We start from the raw sequence: 22,300 nt of genomic DNA on the forward strand, positions 1-22,300 counted from the left end.
AAAAATGCCCAGGATAAGAAACATATGTAAGTGTCCGAGCACACAATGGGTGGGTGAGAGAAATAGAACAAGAGGGAGGACATTTCCCTTGCACGAGGCTGCAGCAGCTGAGATCCCGGTTAAATGGTTGGCACCTGAGCACTGCCAGGAGTCATCATGAGCAGAGACCAGGAATAGCTCCTGAGCACTCCTAGCTATGGCTCAGAACCTCCCCCCTCCCTCCCCCCAATTTTGTTCTTTCAAAAACCCAGTGGGTGAAGTCAGAGGATTTCCTAAACATGGGAGACATTTACTATGCCCAGCAAGCATAAAGTACCGGGCTAGAAGCGGAGGTGAGAATTTAGAGATGTTTCCAAAAAATGAACTAAGAAGACCATGAGCAATTGGCTCTATACATGACCCTCACATGAGTAATGAATATGAGCAACACACATTGGTGACCAGAGGAACATTCTAAATCCAGAAAGGGGGCTGGAGAGAAACCACAGCAGGTAGGGTGTTTACCTTGCATGTGGCCAACCCAGTTCGATTCCCAACATACCATATGGTCCCCCAAGCACTATTATGAGTATTTCCTGAGTGCAGAACCAGGAGTAACCCCTGAGCATCGCTGGGTGTGACCCAAAAAGAAGACAAAAAAAAACTGTCCAGTAGGGACCAGTTATCAGTGGGAACAGAAATTCTGCTCTGTACATATAGAGAGATAGTATAGTACAGTACTTAAGGTGCTTGCCTGTGCACAGCTGCACAGCTGAACTTTGTTCCATCTCTGGCACCACAAAGGGTCCCCTGAGCACTGCCAGGAGTGATCTACTGAGCACAGAGCCAGCAGTAAGCTCCCAGCAGCACCAGGTGTGGCCCCCAAACAAACAGAAAAACCTACTTACAGAGAAGTAGCAAACAACAGCTTCTAGATGACAAAAGGTGTCTGTCATCTTTTGATCAGAAACCCACAACACATGGTTTTGGATCAAGGCAGATGAAATTCCCTGTGACTAGCTCCAAGAGCCTGGCAGGCTTCCTATCAACTCAAGCATAATTGTCCTCATTGCACAACTCTGCTCAGAATACAGGGGTGTCCTTAGTGAGTCTTGCATATTCCCCAGGAACCACCTCACCAGTCCAAGTCTTAGGCTATGCTGATCTAAAAAAAATCATTCAAGGTCATCCCCATAGTAATCACTGGTAGTCTCATCTCATCTAGAATTTCACATTTGTTTTACTCCTTTTACCTTAACTAACCTTCCTCTCTTCCCACCTACCCTAAACTTCCCTTCTGATCTGGCTAATTTCATTAGAGTTTCCCTCCAGAAATTGCCCGCAGACGTCTTCCAAACTTGTGGCTCCTCATCCCAGAGAGTTTCATGATTCCCTTACGTGCCTTCCAACATGCCACTGTTGCTCTTACAAATAACCACAGGCGCAGAGGTTTAAAGCAACACCAGTTTGTTGTGCACAGCCCTGATGATTAGTTTCAATCAGTCTCTGCTGCCACATTTTCTTTCTTCAGGGTCCAGGAGTGAATACCTTGCCTTGTCTTTACTATACCTAATAGGGGCTGCCTGCATTCCTTGACTCATCTCTCTTTTTTTTTCTTCTGCTTTTTGGGTCATACTCGGCCCAGGATTTACTCCTGGCTCATGCTCTCAGGAATTACTCCTTGTGGTGCTCAGGGGACCATATGGAATGCTGGGAATCGAACCCGGGTTGGCTGCGTACAAGGCAAATGCCCTACCTGCTGTGCTATCACTCAGACCTCTTGTTCCATCTTTAAGTAACAAACGGAGTTCTCACCTCATACCTCTCTGTTCTACACTCCTGGCTCCTCCTACACAATTTTTTGTTTGTTTTGTTTGATTTGGGGCCATACTCAGTGTTGCTCAAGGATTATTCCTAAATCTGCCCTCAGGAATCACTTCTGGAGAGCTCAGGGAAATATGATAGAATGCGGGGATTGAACCCGGGTTGGTCATGTTCAAGACAAGCGCTCTACCCACTGTACTATCTCTCTGACTGCCATTTTTCTTTGTCTTTTCTTCATTTTTTTTGTGGGGGTTAGATGGAGTGAGAAACATTTCTAGACCACATTTGGAGGTGCTCAGGGATGACTCTGGCTCTGTGCTTAGAGATCACTCCTGGCATTGCTCAAGGGACCATATGTTAATCACATGCAAGACAAGCACCTGAACTCCTATATTATTTCTCTTGCCTCTCTCTCCTCTACTTTGAAGGACATGTGTGATAGAATTACTGAAGTAATCCAAGTGTAACTCTTCATCTATATGGCTACTATTCTGAAACTCCTCATTAAATGAGCCATAAAGACTAAATCACTGTATAAAGCTCCAGAATCACCAGTGTATTTGGTACCCTCCATTGCTATACATAGTAGCAATTCAATGAGAACTTGATGAATAAATAAATACAAAATTGAGAACGATCCCTGCCATCTAGCAATACTTTAAAAAGGAAATGAATAATCTAGGTTTAAAATATGAATACACAGTAAGGACTGTTGTTATAATAAATATATGCTTAAAATGTATAAGAACACACTTTATACTTAGTATACATATAGTCAGGAATCTTATAGCCAGAAAATTTTGAAAATTATATAATTTCAAATAAATTTTTTGTCTATTTTTTGCTTGGGAGTCACACCAAGTTCTCAAGGCTCTCCTGGCTACTTGCTCAGAGATCACTCCTAGAAGGGCCAGGGGGACCATATGGGGTCCGGGGATGGAACCAGGATCAGTTGTGTGCAAGGCAAACACCCTACCTGCCGTTCTATCACTTCGCTCCACAAATAAAAAATTTAGTCAAATATAAGCATAAGTATCAATCCACCATACCACTCATTTTACTTTTTAAGAATATTAGTTCCAAGGCTAGAGCATGGAATATTACACGAACATTTGAACCAATTCATTCTCAAGGAATTTTACAGACTTTATTATAACAGAAGGCCAAAATAATTGCTAAGGTTAGAGGCTCAAGAATATACACTTGAACATAATAAATCATCAAACCAATAACTATATTCAATGTCATTTGTATACCACTCTCTGAGAGAAATGACCTATTTCTACCATCACTGCCGTTGGATAGCATTATATAGGTTAATCCCTTCAAATCTCTATTTTCCCCCATCTTGACCATAAAGAATGTGGATTAGTGAGAAAAGGGCCCATTTCAGAATTTCTGGGAGCTGTTTAATACTATATTTTAAATATCACATCAAATATAAAATCTATAAGAAGAAAGAGTTTCTCCATTCTCATCCCTTTGTTCAGTTTGGCTTCATTCAAAATCACTGCATCTATGTGAGAGGACACTTAAGAGAACAGATGCATGCGCACATCAGCAAAAAAAGGGGAAGCAATAATGTGGAAGATTCCTACAATCTCCCCCAGCACTGAATTCACAGTGATTCTTGATGCAGAGTTTATATCTTGCATCTCCCTAACTACATCCTAAGAAAAATCAGAACCAAGCTAGAGGAAATTCTGAGGAATGTAATGGGAGAAAATAAGGAACGAAGCGCTATTACAGAAAATGAAGTGACTCTGAGACTAGAAAATGTAGCCACTAGACCAAAGCAGAAACTGTTTTTGCGAAAGTTTATTTTAAACAATAAATCACTCAAAATAGAGGCGAGGCGGAAAAGCTAAAAGATACAACATCTGAAGTTGATATGGGTAACTGTAACGGAAATAATGTGTGTGTGTTTTACTTCACACAGAAGAAGTATATGAAGACTATATAATTCAGCTGAGCAGAAATAGTTCAGACTTTAAAATATAAACAGCTTCTCATAAAATATTTAAGAAATGCAAGGGTGACAGGTTTATAATAGTTTATGTTAAAAGGAATTGGGATTTTTTTTCTATGTAAATGCTTAACTGTTTTATAACAGATTTCTGTTAAAAAAGCAACACTGAGAAGCTCCAAAATCACTAATAGATATTTTTCAGCATAACATAACTACCCAGCTACCTGACTTTTTAAAATGTTATTTTAAAGATGTCAAATAATGCTTAATATTTAAGCTATAGATATATACAGAGAGATATTGTTAAATCAGGTGCACATGTACTTACAGTCGGTCAAAATGTTTGAACACAAACAGGCCTTTCATCTTTTTTCTCTCCAGAGTTAACTGAGGAAAATGCATCCTCAAAGACACAAATATGTGATACTAAATTTTATATACTTTTAAAAAATGACCTTTACAGTTAAGTGGGATTTAAATATATTTGTCTTACTTAGAGCAGAAAAAAACGGTAGTATCTGTACTTTGAGTGGCATGCGGTAAACTTCAATGAAGTAATTCTTTAAGCTTCTCAAAGGTTACCTTTCACAAAGTAACTTTTCACAATGGTTACTCTTCTACCTAGAAACTTACTATAGTGCACTTGGAAAAAAAGCAGTCTATTTAATGAAAATTTAGTCCCTGCAGATACCTCAACAGAGTGTGGTATTTTGGTGACTAATCCTTGTTACACAGTCATTGGGTCATCAACAAGGACTTAAGACTTAACCCAACCGGAACTTAAGGGGACTACTCTAATTTACTAATGCCACACCAGGGTTCTAGTGTGAATCCCAACCCCATGGCCATTTCATAAAGTCTATCCACAACCTTACATAACACAGACAAGCACTAGCTGCAGGAGTGTTAGTGCCAGGAAGTAAATATTCAAGACCACAGAGCTATTTCCATGGGAGGATTTATGTCACCACATCCTATTTCTCTTTTGGTTGAATCACTACCAGACATTCAATCTTCATTAGTCAACCATTATTGGATCATAACTCCAATTCTACTCTGCACCCTTCCCATCTGCTGCCAATTCACCCTCTGAGCACTTCTTATTATGCCCAGAATGTCACATTTCAATCAGAAAATTCCTCTAACCAACCCCTTCACCTTCTTTTACATCAAATTGGTTTCCTCAAAGTGATCCATTCCCCCTGCAAATATTTAATAACTTCCTGTTTCCTTTTTAGTCTAAAGGTAAGGAGTTGGGAAAAGAATTCTTTCCCTTGATTTCTCCACCCCTCTCGAAGAGCCCGGCAAGCTACCGAGAGTTATCTCACCCGCATGGCAAAGCCTGGCAAGCTACCCGTGACGTATTCGATATGCCAAACACAGTAACAAGTCTCACAGTGGAGATGTTACTGGGCCTGCTCGAGCAAATCGATGAACAACGGGAGGACAGTGATACAGTGCTACAGTTTGTATGAATTACATGTGTTTATATAATTATATTATCTTATTATCTCATTCTTGCTTTGGACAACCTGGCAGGCTACTGAATGTAACCTGCCCACATGGCAGAGTCTGGCAAACTCCCCATGGTGTACCCAATATGCCAAATACCAGTAACAATGATGGTCTCATTCTCTTAACCCTGAAAGAGCCTTAAATGTGGCACTTTTTAGAATCTCAGGGCTAGGACAAAGGAGACGTTACTGGTGCCTGTTCGAGGCAATCGACGAACAACAGGATGATTGTGATCGTGATCATGATTTTCAGTACTATTTCCAAGATATTATTCTTCTATATTCCAGACAAAATCACATAAAAAGATATTTACCCATTATGTTCAAACTGACCCTTGAGTTCATAGTCACAGCTATAAATTTAGTGGTGTTTCACTTGCCTTAGAAGGCAAGTGAGGTCTGAAATCCAATTTATTCATTTACTTTTTTTTAATTGGATCACCATGAGATACACAGTTACAAAGTGGTTCATGATTGGGTTTCAGTCATACAATGTTCCAATACCTGTCCCTTCACCAGTGTACACTTGCCACCACCAATGTCCCCAGTTTTCTTCCGCTACTACTCCCTTCTCCTTCTACCCCACCCTGCCTAATCCCATCTCAGTCTGCATCTATGGAAGGCAGTTTTCTTCTTTCTCTCTCTTTCCTTCTGGGCATTGCAGTTTGCAATACAGGTACTGAAGGTTATCATGTATATCCTTCTACCTACTCTCGGCACTCAGATCTTGTCCAGAGTTGATCATTTAGTCCTATGCTAAGTTCCTCCCCACTTGGGGAGCTCCTTTTCTTTTCTCTTCTACTTTTCAACACATCTTCCTACTTTGCCCAAAACCACATATGGTCCCCCAGCCCTGCCGGTGTGATGCCAGAGAGCAGAAGAGCCACAAGCAAGGCCTGACTGAGTACTTCGAGGTGAGCTCCCACCCTTCCCAGCCTCCACAAAGAGAGACTGACTTATCACTGTACTTAATATAAACAAATTACTTTCTGTCTCTTAAAAATTTCATCATGATCTGGCATCTTTCCCACTCTTTTGCCCTACGTAGAATCATACCACCTTAGTCAGACTATTTAAACCCCATTCTATGCTCTTTCTACCTCATTATTTTTACATTTGCTGCTCACTCTGGACTTTTTTTTAAATGGTTCCTTTTAACCTGAATTATCTCAAGCACTACCTTTAAATCAGGCTTTCTAAATTTATTCTAGATATATAAGGACTCCAACCCCAACACACATACACACACATACACATACACACACACACCTCTCTTTATTTCCTTTTCCTCTAAAATAACCACTTATAGTTATTATTTTCTAATTTATGGCATGACTTTCCCCATGAAAAACAACAATAGGGAACATATTTATATTTAAAGCTTATCACATAGCTTGATAAAAATACTAAATAGATATTTAATTAATAAGAAAAAGAACAAATGAAAGCAAAATAAGACTATTGGCAACAGCCCTTTCATTTGTTTGATATGCACTGATATATATTAGAAAATAGCTACACACTTGAGTTTAATATTTCCAAAATAAAACACTGCCATCCTTAGCCATATGCCACAAAGATATTGCTGGTAAATACGTTTCAAGGCAATAGTGCCTGAAATATTAAAACAATGCAACAGAAGAGGAAACTACATAAGAAAATAATCTTCTACCTTTCTTCTTTGCCAGCATGATTCCTGGTCCAGGAGGGCAAACTATAAATGAAGTGATAGCAATGAAATAAAAGAAACATGTTGAAAAACAAAACTTTCAGGGAATAAGAAACCCGCTAAGAGGGTAAGTCAAGTTGACTGACCCAAATTCCTAATTCATATATTGCGATTAGACTGAAAGGAGAGGCTACCAGTACTTGTTACCTAAGTCTACAGAATTGGGAGGAACCTGAACAAACTAAGACACGGGCCAAGAAAATTGCATTTTGTAATAAGTTTCACCTGGTAATAAGTATTTAGAAGAGCTATAGTTCCTTTGTTAATGTTGCTAATCAATTATATATCATGAATGTAAGTAGAGATTGCTCAACTTGGACAACTATTAATGACTCTACCTTCTGCTAATTTATCCGCAGACAGTGCTATTTAACAGACAGAAGGGCAATGTAGTCTTAATGAAGGCATAGCATGAAGAAGCAACTGAGAGTAATTTGCATAAACTTTTGTTGAGCACATGTCATGTATGAGTAATAGTTTACATAATTTTTGCTCCTCACAATAATCTTAAATATTCTATATGTTCTTTAGAACGAAGGAAACTGGGACTTGGTGAGTTGAAATAGCTCTTGCTCAAGGTTCACACAGATGGCAAGTGAATAAACTGTAATAAAGAATGGCCAGAAAACCATAGTTAGTATACCTACTGTTCTGTCTTTAAAGACCAAGAAATAGGTAAGACAAGCTTAGTTTCTGAAAGATAAAGTATAGAAAAATATGTCACTGTCCTCCCATTGTTCATCGATTTGCTCGAGCGGGCCAATAACGTCTCCATTGTGACAACTGTTACTGTGTTTGGCATATCGAATACGTCACGGGGAGCTTGCAGGCTTTGCCGTGCAGGTGAGATACTCTTGCTAGCTTGCCGGGCTCTCCGAGAGGGGTGGAGGAATTGAACTCAGGTTGGTCTAGTTGGCTGCGTGCAAGGCAAACGCCCTATCCACTGTGCTATCGCTCCAGCCCAGAAAAATATGTAATAATCAATAAATTTGTCTTTAAAATAATGCAATGCTCAGTTTTATATTTCAGTATATAAGATGCATGTGCATGGATGTATATACATATATGCAAGTCTATATGTACATAAACAAACATAAAAATATGTACATAGATACTTCAGGGCAAAAATAGTTATTCAGACATAAATAAAGTACTTATACTCCAAAAATTACTCAAATATCAGGTTCTTTTTTTTGTCAGGGGGGTGGGGACATATCTGGCAGTGCTTAGGGCTTATTCCTTATGGTTTACTCCTCACTCTGCTCTTTGCATAAACTTCTGTTAAGCTGCTCAGGGATCACTTCCGGTGGGAAATTGGGGAACCATATGCAGTGCTGGGGATCAAATACAGTTCAGCTGTGTGCAAGGTGCTGTTCTGTCTTTCCAATTATCTTAATTTGCATGAAAGAAATTGTTCAGGGCCAGAGTGATAGTACAGTGGGTAGGGAGCTTGGCCCACATATGGCCAACCTTGGTTCAATCTCTGGCAACACATATGGTCCCTGATCCCTGCCAGGAGTGATTCCTTACAGTATACACAGGAGCAAGCCCTGAGCACCGCCAGATGTGGCCCCAAAACAAAAACTATTCATTGACCTTGAGAGAGGCGGGGGAAAAAATGTCACAGTTAAAAAGAGTTGTGGTCAAGGTATTTATTTTAGCCTTACACCTTAGAAACAGACTTGCTGACAGAATTCAAAATAATAGGTAACAACTTAGTTTTTAAAATTAAGAACTTTGCAGGCTGGAGAGGTAGTACAGCAGGCAGGACATGCCAACCTGAGTTTGATCCCTGGCTCTCCATCTGTCCTAAGCTATCAGGAATGATCCCTGAGCACTGCCAGGTATGGACCCAAACAAACCAAAAAAAAAAAAAAAAAGACTTAAGAACTTTCTGTGAATCAGAAGCTATTACTATGAAAGTATCTATATGATGATGATGTCCCATCCCCAAGGGTCTAGCTATCAAACACATTAAAATTTCTGCAGCTAACTCAAAGCTATTCACACTAAGCAGGATTAAAAAAAAAACTATAATAGTTTCTTGTCAATTCAAAGCTTTTTGTTATCACAGTGTATTGGATTTTGAGTATTGCAGATAAGGGATTGTGGACTTGTAACTGTGAACGATCAAATTACTCAGACCAACTGCAATTCATATAAAACATTTGCTTTGAAAACTGATATTTAAGCTTACACTTTATACCATAATCAGGGTGTTCCATGCGTGAGTACAAAAACCCCTTCACCCTTCCCAAATTTGGCTGACAGTGATATATACAATGAACGGAGTGGAGGGAGAGATAAGAGCAGAGCCCTGAGAGGAGACCCCTCAGAGCCCTGGCAGCAGGCACAATGGCCACATTCTAGAAACTGTTGCATCATTCCTAGCTGAGCAGCCCCTATTTTAGAAGCCCTGGCTTCCAAACTCAACCAAGATAAGAAACAGAAAGCAGAATCATGGAGAGTTCCAGGAGGCGGAAGCGGACATCAGCAATAATAGACAAAGAAGCCAAAGAAAACTCATTTTAAAGAAGATAACAGCCAAATTGCACATTTCTAATTGTGGGGAGTCTGTTCCCAGTTCTGTCCATCGGTGATGTGGACACTTCCTTCTAAACCTTTCTGCATGTTAGCTTATTTATCCACAGAGCTCAGAGGAAAGTGCTGTCTTGGGCCAGAAAGATAGATTGTACAGCCAGTACAGTGCTTGCCTTGCAAGCAATTGACCCAGATTTGCTCCCTGCATCATCTACGGTCTCCTTGACAGCACGAGGAGTGATCCTTGAGCACAGTCAGGAGTAAGTGGTGAGAACAGCTGGGTGTGGCCAAAACCAAACCAAACCAAACAAACAAACAAAAAAATACCCCAAAACAAAAAAAGAAAATGCTGCCTGGCTTCTATTCTGATTGTGTGATTAAAGAAAGAATATTATGAGAAATGCTTAGCACAGCTCACACAGCATTTTGGCACCAAGAAACTCCTCGAGAACATATATGCCTTAAAATAAAGCACAAACCCTCACAAAGCATAAAACAAAAATAAATTTGACTAGCACATCTCCAGAACTCAGAGCACAGAGGACATTACAGTTATTCAGTACAGAAAAACATCATCTTGGTAACTCTGTGTGGCTCTGAACATGTCATTTAACTTCCCTGTTTCTGGTGCCATTAGATTAGACCAGGAGTCCTCAATAGAGGTTACAGGTGGTTCTTCGGTGGTTGGGAACAGCACTGTAGCACTGTCCTCCCGTTGTTCATCAATTTGCTCGAGCAGGCGTCAGTAACGTCTCCATTGTGAGACTTGTTGTTACTGTGTTTGGCATATTGAATATGTCACGGGGAGCTTGCCAGGCTCTGCCATGCGGGTGGGATACTCTTGGTAGCTTGCTGGGCTCCCTGAGAGGGACGGAGGAATTGAACTCGGGTCAGCTACATGCAAGGCAAACGCCCTGCCCGCTATGCTGGGAATATAGAAAAAAAATCACACTTTTTTTTCTAAAAGCACAGCTATAAAGTATATAGTTTGTCTATGGTATTAAAAGATTGGGAGGTGAGGTGCTTTCAAAGTTCCTTAGGGAGTAGCTGATAAAATCAAGATTAAACAATATTGATTTAGGGGCAGGAGATTTAGAATGGGGAAGGGTGCTTGCCTTACATGGGATTAATCTCATTCAGTTTTGGCACTGAATCTGGTCCCCCCAACCAGCCAGCTGTAACTGAGCACAGAGCCTGGAACACAGCCAAATGCGGCCCAACTCCATATAGAAAAAGTGCTGATTAAGACAAACTTCAAGATTGCCAATGGCTATTAAATTTCTTTAGTTCTATCTTCACAACAATGATGCCAAGAATTGAAAAGATGTTTAACACAGATAAACAGAAGAAGATAGCAGGTAGGGTGCTTGCCTTGCATGCAGCCAACCAGGGTTCAATCCCTGGCATCTCCCTATGGTCCCCTGAGCCTCCAAGATGATCCCTACACATAGAGTCAGGAGAAATCCCTGAGTACCGCCAGGTGTTGCCCCCATACCAAAAAAGAATAAAAAAAATATATATGAGGAAAGACCTGTATATTCTAGAAAGATCTCCATTAAATTGAATTTTAAAGTATATAATTTTATATAATGTATGACGTTTTATAATTAAAATGGGAAATATGATTGGTTTTAAAAGAAGAAATGCACTCAATACTACAATACCTCTCTGGTCACTTCTGATACAATCTGTAAACCACAGTTTGGTTGCACTTTCCTGCTTTACTGATGACATTAATTCCAAATCCTGCCTAAATATAAATATATTTATTTATTTCCATAAAATGTAGAAAAGAGAAGAAGGACAACTGCTTGTACCTAACATAAAACTAGAGCACAGGTTGTCCCAACTATGATAAATGAAAGATCACCTTGGAATATAATTCATTTTTAATTGCCTCCTCCATCTAATCTAACTACCGCTGTAGGCTGTCTTAAAATATTTACAAAGTAAAAGCAAAAAAAAAGAATTGGAGATACTAAATGAAGCGGACCACACATTCCTAAGTGATCAATTTTTCTGGCATTGTTTACAACAGGAACCAGGTCATAACTCATAGAAGGAATTTCGGGAAGCATATGCAAAAAATGTATATTTGAAGAATATCTTTCTGAGTGTTAAACCTGCCTGTTTAATAGATATTTAATTGCTATTTAAGAGTGTGTCTGCTTCATGTGCAAAATCTGATCAGTTGCTACATGTACATAGAGCAAAAAGATGACTATACAAAATTTATTTATAAGCATCTACCAAGATCCATGGTTTTATATTTATCCTGTTATAAGAACTTTTAATAACTTTTTTCCGAACAACTCCCATGGATGGACACTGAGAGTATTACTAACTACAGTTCCATGTTGGACATTATATCTCAAGACTCATCTTAGAGCTTTTACCTTAAAACTGTATTTTTGGGGGTGGAGCAATATCACAGCGGGTAGGGCACTTTCCTTGCACACGCCCAACCTGGGTTTGATTCCCAGCATCCCACCAGGAATAATTCCTGAGTGCAGAGCCAAAAGTAACCCCTGTATATCACTATGACCCAAAAAACAAAAAAAAAACCCTGTATTTTCTTTTTGTTCACTTTCTAACACTATTACCCAGGTTTCTCCCCCCCTTCTTTTTTACAACATCACTGTGAGACACTCAGTTACAAAGTTGTTCACCATTGGGTTTCAGTCATACAATGTTCCAACACCCATCCGTTCACCTGTGTACATTTCCCAGAACCAATGTCCCCAGTTTCTCTCCCTTCATCCCCCTTCAGCCTGCCTCTGCAGGAAGCAATTTTCCTTCCTTCATTCCCCCCCTCTTTGTCCCTCCCCCTCCCCCACCAGTCCCCTGCACTACACCTCTCCAATCCACAGTCTCTCTCCTCTCTCTCTCTCTCCCCCTCCTCGCTCCTTCCCTCCTCCCCCCCCTTTAGGCAGTAAGATTTGCAATGCTATTACTAAAAAGGTATCAGCACTAGGTTCCTGTCCAGAGTGATCATTTTCAACTATCATTGTCATAGTGGTTCCTTCTCTGTCCTAACTTAACTCCCACACCTCGATCCACTTGTACAACCATGGACCAGTCCTCCTCGCCCATCTCCTTCTACCATCACTGGTTATTATTCTCATGTTATGTTTTGTCTTTACCCTACAAATGAGTGCAATCATTCTATGTCTGTCCCTCTCCGACTCATTTCATTCAGCATGATACTCTGTGTGTTCAGGTAGAAGCAAATTTCATGACTTCATTTTACTTAGCAGCTGCATAGTATTCCAATTGTGTAGATGTACCATAGTTTCTTTACCAGTCATCTGTTCTTGGACACTTGAGTTGTTTACAGATATTGGTGATTGTGAATATTGCTGCAATGAACACAGAGGTATATTCCCAGGAGTGGCACTGCTAGGTTATATGGAGGCTCAGTTTCTAATTTTTTAATGAATATGCACATTGTTTTCCAAAAAGGCTGAACCAGTCAGCATTCCAACAAGCAATTAATGAGAGTCTCTTCCTCCCTGTGTCTGTGTTATCACTAGTTGTTCATGTTCTTTTTGATGTGTGCCAGTCTCTGTGGTGTGAGATATCTAATTTTTGTTTGATTAGCATCTCCCTGATGATTAATGATTTATTTATGTGTTTTGGCCATTTGTATTACTTCTCTGATGAAGTTTCTGTTGATTTCATACCCCCACTCCCATATTTTCATGGGATTGGAATTTTTTTCTTGTAAAGTTCTACTCGTGCCTTATATATCTTTGATATTAATCCTTTATCAAATAGGTGTTCAGTAAATAACTGGTCCCATTCTATGGGCTGTCTTTGTATCCTGGTCATCATTTCCTTTGAGGTGAAGAAGCTTCTTGGTTTAATGCAGTTCCATTTGTTTATCTTTGCTTCCACTTGCTTGGCCAGTGGTGTTTCATCCTTGAAAAGGCCTTTCACTTCAATGTCATGGAGAGTTCTGCCTATGTTTTCCTCTATATACCTTATGGATTCAGGTCTGATATCATGGTCTTTAATCCATTCTGATTTGACTTTTGTGCATGCATGGCTTTAGAATGAGGTCTAAGTTCTCTCTTTCTTTTACATGTAGCTGACCAGTTTTACAACACAATGTCACTGCTCTATTTCATATTTGCTCCATTATCAAAGATTAATCATATACCTGAGGATTTGGCTCAGGATATTCAACTCTATTCTATTTATCTGAGGGTTTGTCTTCAATCCGATATGATGCTATTTTGATTACTACCACTTTGTAGTACAGTTTGAAGTTGAGGAAAATGATGCCTGTCGTTTTCTTTTTCTCAAGGATTGCATTAGCTACTTGGGGGTGGGGTTACTGATCCATATGAATTTCTGTAATGTTTGATCTATTTCTTTAAAAATGATATGAGTGGAGAGTATCACGCTAAGTGAAATGAGTCAGAAAGAGAGGGACAGGCATAGAAGGACTGCACTCATTGTGGAGTACAGAATAATATAACATGAGGCTGACATCCAAGGACAGTAGATACAAGGGCCAGGAGGATTGCCCCATGGCTGGAAGCCTGCCTCATGAGTGGAGGGGAGAAGGAATATGGAATAGAGAAGGGATCCCTAAGAGAATGGTGGCTGGAGGAATCAGTCAGGATGGGAGATGCGTGCCAAAAGTAGATAATGGACCAAACATGATGACCTCTCAATGTCTGTATTGCAAACCATAATGCCCAAAAATAGAAAGAGAGAGTCTGGGGAATATTGTCTGCCATAGAGGTGGGGGAGGGTGGAGAAGGGGGTTTATACTGGGAAGATTGGTGGTGGGGGGAATGTGCACTGGTAGAGGGATGGGTGTTTGATCATTGTGTGACTGTAACCCAAACATGAAAACTTGTAAATTTCTCATTGTGATTCAATAAAATTTAAAAAAAAATAAAAAATTAAAAGATAAATAAATATAAAAATGATGTGAGTACTGTTGTAGAAACTGCACTGAATCTGTACATTGCTTTGGGGAATATTGTCATTTTTATGATATTAATCCTCCCAGTGCATGAGCAGGGGTTGTGTTTCCATTTCCTGCGTCCTCTTTTATTTCTTGAAGTAGTGTCTTAAAGCTGTTTATAATGTATCCTCCCTATCTTGGGAAGAGTTTAAGTATCCATACTATATAAAATAACCAGCTATAATAAACAAAAAAGCTGCAAAAGGCGCTAGAGAGATCAGTATTCTAAATCTATACTGCTTTACATAATTGTGAGGCTTTAATTTGCCTACTTTCTCTCATTTCCTCCAGAATCCTAGGTATTTCTAGCAAAATATTCATGTTCACATACTTTTCTCATCAGTCTCTTTTTTGAACTTAAAAAAAACCTGCAGAGTCTAACTAAAAATGACATACTTAAAATGTATAAAATGCCTCAATGTAAATGTGTTAACAAATACCCAGTCATCTTTACTACCAGTAATATATATATAATAAAGTTTTTTAATATTACCATTTTATTCACTGCAAACTAAATTTTGATATCAGTTAGCCTTTGGGAAGTTGCATTTGGAGACACATAAAGAAATGTGAAATTACAATTTCACTTAGACATAGGCATTCCCAATATAATGCAAAAGAAACACTTCATGCTAAATATAAATATGCTTCTTCAAAGAGATGCCAACCATTATTTATAGTCCCTTAAATCCTGGGTTCTCATGCGACAGAAAAGCCTCTGATCAATACTGCCTATTTTATTTTGGTTTGGATACACTAGTGAAAAAATGGGAAGGAAATATAATAAATATTAAAGCCTAAAATACACATATTTCAGAGGGTCCATGCTGGATCCTCAACTAAGGATGATTTAGACAAATGACACATTATTTCGATTATAATTAGGAATAATATAACCCTCAACATCTGTGAACTTCTGTTGTACTTCCAGACAACTAGAAGATATATTCTTGGGAATAACAAGGTGAATAAGAAAAATCAGGACTCATGAAACAGTCACTGCCAATGTTTAGACTTACTCAAAGGAAGGCACCATAAGTTGCTATTGTATTGTAAAAATATACATTCTGCACTGTGATAATACTCAGCACAGTCTAAAAATTAGATGAAAATAAAATGTACTTCTAGTAGTCCAATTTTTGGCACATTTTCACAAGAAGTTCATAGCAAACAATTCTTTGTTGACAACAGCACTTAACCAGAGGACCTATGCATTACCTTTGTTTCAGATTGAGCCATGAGGTTTTCAAGTAGTCAGTGGTTTCCTTCACATTCCGAGTGTCATCATTGCCATAATCTTCTAGCAATTTCTGAAGAACATTCTCAAAGGCCATTACAACACTATCCCCAGGCCCCAGTTCTTGAAGCAGCATCTAAGGTATAATTTCAGGTATAATTGTTAGACTTAATTACCCAGTACCTCATATTACAAAACACCCCTGTATGTTTTAACATATATTAGACACAGCTCAAAGAAAGAAAGTGACTAGATAAACTATTTCATATAAGCTTAAACTGAAATAATCTTAGAAGTAAATATAAAAATGTTTAAGAAAGTGATCAAGTACATAGCAGATGATATTCAATGATTACCATCTTGTTGCATTTGCAATCCTTTATATGCCTGAGCCATTAATCTTTTCAGTCCTTCTGCTATAAACCTGGGCATTATGGGAACAATCAACATACAGCAGTGGACTTAGAGCAGAGAACTTCTTTATTTACGTGGAGAAATGGAAAGGGTGACGATTTTGAAGTCTCTCAACCCGGATGATCACATTTTACAAAATTAACTACTTGGACAATTCAATCAGTCAAGCAAGGTGTGCTGAGAGGTCTCTGAATAACTACACTGATATTGAGTATGTCAGTGAGCCTTACTTAGTTTCTTGATACATTCCTTCATCTATAAGAGCTCCGAGGTCAAGTGATTTCCCTTTAACAAAATCTGTGATGAATTATGCTGTGATTATTTTATAGCCACTAGCATTACATTTTGCTCTAAAGTTTCAGAATAAAGAATCCATAATGCTGAGAAGCAAAGAGAATTCCAAATAGGATGAATGAAACACTGATAGTACTTTTAATTGCATTTTCCTAGTTAGGAATCCAGGGGGGGTTGCTGCACTGGAGTCATTCAGTGAAAAAAATCTAGAAATGTATTAAATGCAAAAAATGATCTAGGAAACCAGAGTACATGGCCACTTGCTTTCTAAATTACAACCATGGGATATCTAAATACATGATGAATAAAAGCGCATTCTCATGGTTTAAATTTTTTCCCATACATTCTTTATTATATTCTTTACAAATTCATACTTTCATACCTTCCTCCTAGGCTATCTGAAGGGCAAATAAAAATGTTATACTAAAATATAACCTAACAATCAAAAGTCTAATTCAAAAATATTTTCTATGATTATAATGGGAATTGAAAACAGCACTTAAAAAATACTTAAAATGTGCAATTTCATCATCTGTGTTATCAAACTAACACAAGAAAAGAAACATGTAATGATGATATTGATAAATCATCCTGTCAACATGGTTATACAGATATCAAAAGAAACTAAACTTACTTACTACACAATGCCTTCACTACAAGCCTTCAAATGAAAGTTTCAGAAAAATCCCATAAATGAAAAAAACCCTTGAAGGCAGAGATGGAATCTGAAGCATAGGTCTTGGGATCCTAAAACTATTCTTCCTAGATGCTGGTTCACACATGTGTTCTAATTGCTTATGATCAGTGAGCATATAACATATATGTTTTTATTTATTTCACCCCAGAACTTCCATAAACAGAATCTAGTCAAAATTTTATATACATTTCAGTTAGCCTATAAACTTGGAAAAACATCAAGTCAAGTCAAGGAATCTAAAAATACAATTAGGGGGCTGGAGTGATAGCACAGTAGGTAGAGTGTTTGCCTTGCACACAGTAGACTCGGGTTCGATTCCCAGCATCTCATATGATCCTCCGAGCAATGGCAGGAATGGCACTTTCCTGAGTGCAGAGCCAGGAGTAACCCCTGTGCATCATCACCGGGTGTAACCCAAAAAACACACACACACAAACACACACATACACACACACACACACACACACACACTAATAATAATTAGTGATGAAGAGAAAAATAAGTGACAAATTGAGTTCCTAAAAGGTCTCTAATGAGTCTTACTTGGTTCTCAGCGATCTGTTTGATTAGCGGCTCCCTTCGGGCCTGCTGAAGAACATAGAGCTGAGCCTCGTGTTTTCTCAGAAGTTCCTCAGTTTCCTCCTTGTGGTCTTCCCACTGAATACTGTCGATGATCATGTCCTCCAGTTGCTGCTGTCTTAGCTCAACACCATGCTGAGTACCATCCCATTGGTTCTTGACCTTTTCCACTAGGGGAGGAATTGAAAAATAGGATCCCCCAATGTCACTATTAGGAAAGGGAAACATATCTAATACAAAAGGATCTTAAATAAAGCTGGATCATTTCGCTTAACATGATACTTTCCATGTTCATCAGGGGAACATAAAGTAACAAAATAGGAGACTAACACCCAAGAATGGCTGACATTAGTACCAAGAATTTTGCTCCCTGTCTTGGAGGCCAGCCACACATGCTAGGGGAAAAGGCAGCTCAGATAGAGAAGGGAACACCAAATAAAGGGTGTTGGGAGGATCCTCCCAGGATGGGAGAAGCATGCTGAAACTAGACCATAGACCAAACCTGATTGTCACCCATTGTCTCTTTTGCAAACCACAACACCCAATAAGAGAGAGAGAGAGAACAAAAGGGAATGCCCTGCCACAGAGGCAGGGTGGGCTGGGAGGGATGGGGGTGGGAGGGATACTGGGATTCATGGTGGTGGGAAATGGGCACTGGTGGAGGGATGGGTATCTGATCATTGTATAATTGAAACCCAAGCACAAAATTTGTAAGTCTATAACTGTACCTCATGGTATTTCACTAATAAAAAAAAATAATAATAAAGCTGGAATCAGAAAGAGAAAGAGGGCAAGTTGATACTATAATTTTATAGAATTTTAATACATATCTGCCGTGCTGAAACTACTATTTAAGAAAAATCTTGTATTAAATTCTATTGCAAATGCACGAAAGATATTTTACAAGGAAGGAACTAGTGAGAGAGTACATGAATAGGGCACTGGCCTTGCACGAGGCTGACGCATGTTCAATCCTGTGCATCCCATACGAACACCTGAGCCCCACCAGGAGTAATCCCTGAGCAAAAGATCAGGAGTAAGCCCTGAGCACAGCTGGGTGTGGCCCCAAAGCAAAAGTAAAAACAATCCATTTACAATGAAAATATCTATTTCTAAAAACTTAACAAAAAATATAGAGAAAATAAATTTCATGTCTGGTTTGACAAAGGTAGAGTTTAAGAGAACTTTGTGATAAATTTTTAAGGCATAATAACATCCTCAAAAGGAGAACTGAGTTCTTATTATAAAACAAACCAAACTATTGAAAATAGCTTACATATTTATTTTACTATGTGATTCAATTATTTTACTCTGTGATTAAATTTCTCTAAAAGCAATATTTTTTAAGTACTCAGGTTCACAAGGTGTTGGATTCGAGTGCTATATATATATATATATATACATACATATATACACATATTATATATATATATAGCAGCTCTTCATCATTATAAAAAATAGCTATGTAAATGCTTCCCTTCCCTATTGTTATTTTTCTTTGTCATTTTTATTTTTTTTTTACTCCACCCTTTTTGTCTTTTTTTTTTTCCTGTGCCTTCCCTTTCTGTCTCTCCTCTGACTTAGCAAATGAGTTAAGAAAAGAGAGCTCTAAGGAAACAAACTTTTGATTAATAGGTTTGGGAGCAACCCTTAACACTGACTACAGGGTTTGTAATCAATAGCTTTGAATATTCTCAAAAAAACTATTGATCAAACATAAGTGAAAAGGAAAACAATCATCTAGAGAATGCTCTGGATGCCACATAGACTATAGCAGGTAGTTAAATACCAGATGCAAGAAAAACAGCTACAAGTTAACATTCCAACTCAGCTATGATGGGACTTATTGGTAAAATTCTTGGAAAAATAAAATTATTTAATATATTAATTAATTTCAGTATTAATTAAATGAAAGCACCCATCAGAGACAACAGGATGCAGAAGATGCAATGTCTATAGATACTGAAATACACCTAGGCTATTTTGGAAACTGGAAACCAGTTCTTTATAACAACATGGACAGATCTGGTAAGCATAAGGTTGAGTAAAGTAAGTCAAAGCCAAATACTACATGGCTTCACTCATGAGTGGAAGAAAGAGAAAAACTAATAAACAAACAAGAAAACAAACAAACAAAAAAAAACCTTAGACAACTAAAACAAAACAGTAGTTACCTAAGGGGAAGAGGGAAATAGAGTAGGCAAATTGAGTGAAAGAGACCAGCAGTAGGGTAGAAACTGAACTCATCATGGTTAATATAGCGGAATCTATGTAAATGTAATGCTGTATATATCAGTTCTCTAAGTTATAAGTGAATATTCAATATATTGTTTTTAAAGAATCATACATTGTGTGTTCAAAAAGTGTGAGTACGCATAATGTGTGTTCCGTGGTCAAGAGCAGCTTCCCCATCCCCCATGGCTGAGAAGAGATGGACCTGAAGAAGGGAACAGGATGACAACCTGTTGCTGATCAGTTGTCATTTATTCCAATGCCCGTCCTGCTGTTTATTCCATTCTCCCTGTGAGCTTCTTTCAGTCTCATTCTGTCCCCCATTCTAGCCTCACACTCTGCCCTCCCCCCTTCTCCCAAGGTTAGTTAAGAGGGGAAAAGCTCAAGGGTTGGGCATAGCAAATACACATAGATGTGGTAGCACAATCAAGATACGTAAATCCCTTCCAGGAAGCTTCTAGGACAAAATCTCATCCTGCTAGGAGATCCACCCAAGGGTAGAATTCCATCTAAGGTGTATTACTTTCTCTTTCCTTACCCAGCATTCATTTACAAAGTCATCTTAAATTTACTTCTTATTAATATTTCTGGGCTGGAGCGATAGCACAGCAGGGAGGGCGTTTGCCTTGCACACAGTCGACCTGGCTAATCCAAGTTCAATTCCTTCACCTTTGGTTCCTCCGCCCCTCTCAGAGAGCCCAGCAAGCTACCGAGAGTATCTTGCCTGCACTGCAAAACCTGGCAAGCTACCCATGACGTATTCGATATGCCAAACACAGTAACAACAAGTCTCACTATGTTACTGGGTCCGCTCGAGCAAATAGATGAACAACGGGAGGACAGTGACAGTGACTAATATTTCTAATCACTGAGCTTAAAGGGTGGCTCTTCCTGGGGACATCTCACTATATATCCTAGACTACAATCCTCAGGCCAGGTTAGTCTTTCATAACCCAGTTACATCCTTTTGGATCATGGTCAGTTTGTCAGTCACCATGCTCTTAACTTATTATATGTTTTATGGCACTTGGCCTGTCCCTTTTTGATGTCAGGGTAGCTTACAGATTGTCCCTTTTCAATGCTTGGATAACTTACGGCTTGCCCTGGGTATATCCAAGTCCCTTGCTGGGACCCTCTTTTTGGGATAATAGAAACTAAGGTCAACTGAGGCTTAAATTGATTAAATATGACAGGTGTAAATATTATTTGGAGTCAATTAACTCGCAAGTTACAAAAGCATAGCATTAATAGTCTTCCTGTGCCTATACAAAAAGGACAGTGCTCTAAAATAAAATATGCAGGACATAAAGGACAGAGAAAGGCAATATTTCACTTACAAATACAAAATCCAGAATCCTCTGAAGAATCTAGATTTACAAGTCATAGGGTCTGATTTGGGGATATAACAATTAACAGGGGAACAGGAGCACAAAGGAGAAACTAAACACCGAGGACATGGGAGTGCTTCAGGAGCACTATATTGGGTGTTACTCAATAAACCTACGCTCCTTGCAACAGAGGAGAAAGGATGAACCAATGTTAAGCCTAAAATTCCTAGAACTATAATCCAACAATATGATAACACAATTATTTTAAATATTTCCCCCAAAGTAAAAAGAAATGTATATATATATAAATGTACACATATATGTATGAATATATGGTATTTAGTAATGATCAAATTTATCAATTTAAGTATGTTTAGAAAAATGAAATTACATGTAATTAATTATTAGAATTTCTCAATTGTCTAATGTTTTATCCCTCTTGGTTTGTACTTTATATTAATTTTTAGGGTTTTCAGCTTGAGAACAAATTGAAAGTACTTGTGACCAGTTTCATCAGTAATTGAATCACTTAGTATTATGTTACTTAGTTAATATGACTTTAGTTAATATAACTGTCTAATATAACTAAATATGTCAGGAGACAGTAAAAATCAACAGACTCATCATAAAAATAAACAAATTAACATAGTTCGTGTGGATGATGCTAACATTCCATTACTGTTAGTAAATTACAGCTTAAACTAGTACTTTGTTTTGGGGTCACACCGGAGGGTGCTCAGGGATTTCTCCTGGTTCCGCACTCAGGGATTGCTCCTGGCGGTGCTTGGGGGAACAAGTTGGGTGCTGGGGATCGAACCTGGGTCTGATGTGGGTAAGACAAACACCCCTTCTCAGCTGTACTATTGCTCAGTCCCCTGAAACTGGTTTCTAATATAGTGAACAGTGAGGAAGACCATGAAGAATTCACACCAAAGAATAAACAAAGAAAGAGACACTTACGGAAGAGAGTAATAAATTAAAA

The 22,300-nt window shown here is 38.6% G+C and overlaps 1 protein-coding gene across 2 annotated transcripts in view; it reads right to left on the bottom strand.

The window, feature by feature from the left end:
* UTRN (utrophin) overlaps positions 1-22,300 on the bottom strand; it is a 610,322-nt gene that overhangs the window by 294,059 nt on the left and 293,963 nt on the right. For both annotated transcript variants that reach the window (XM_056126431.1, XM_056126429.1), the window contains exons 48-49: positions 17,723-17,928; positions 15,756-15,910 (exon numbers count right to left, since the gene is read on the bottom strand). In XM_056126431.1, the coding sequence (XP_055982406.1) occupies positions 15,756-15,910; positions 17,723-17,928 (361 nt within the window). The remainder of the gene's footprint in view (positions 1-15,755; positions 15,911-17,722; positions 17,929-22,300) is intronic.

This window comes from Sorex fumeus, unplaced genomic scaffold, assembly GCF_029834395.1.
Source record: "Sorex fumeus unplaced genomic scaffold, SorFum_2.1 ptg000061l, whole genome shotgun sequence".
In the NCBI taxonomy this organism is placed as follows: Eukaryota; Metazoa; Chordata; class Mammalia; order Eulipotyphla; family Soricidae; genus Sorex; species Sorex fumeus.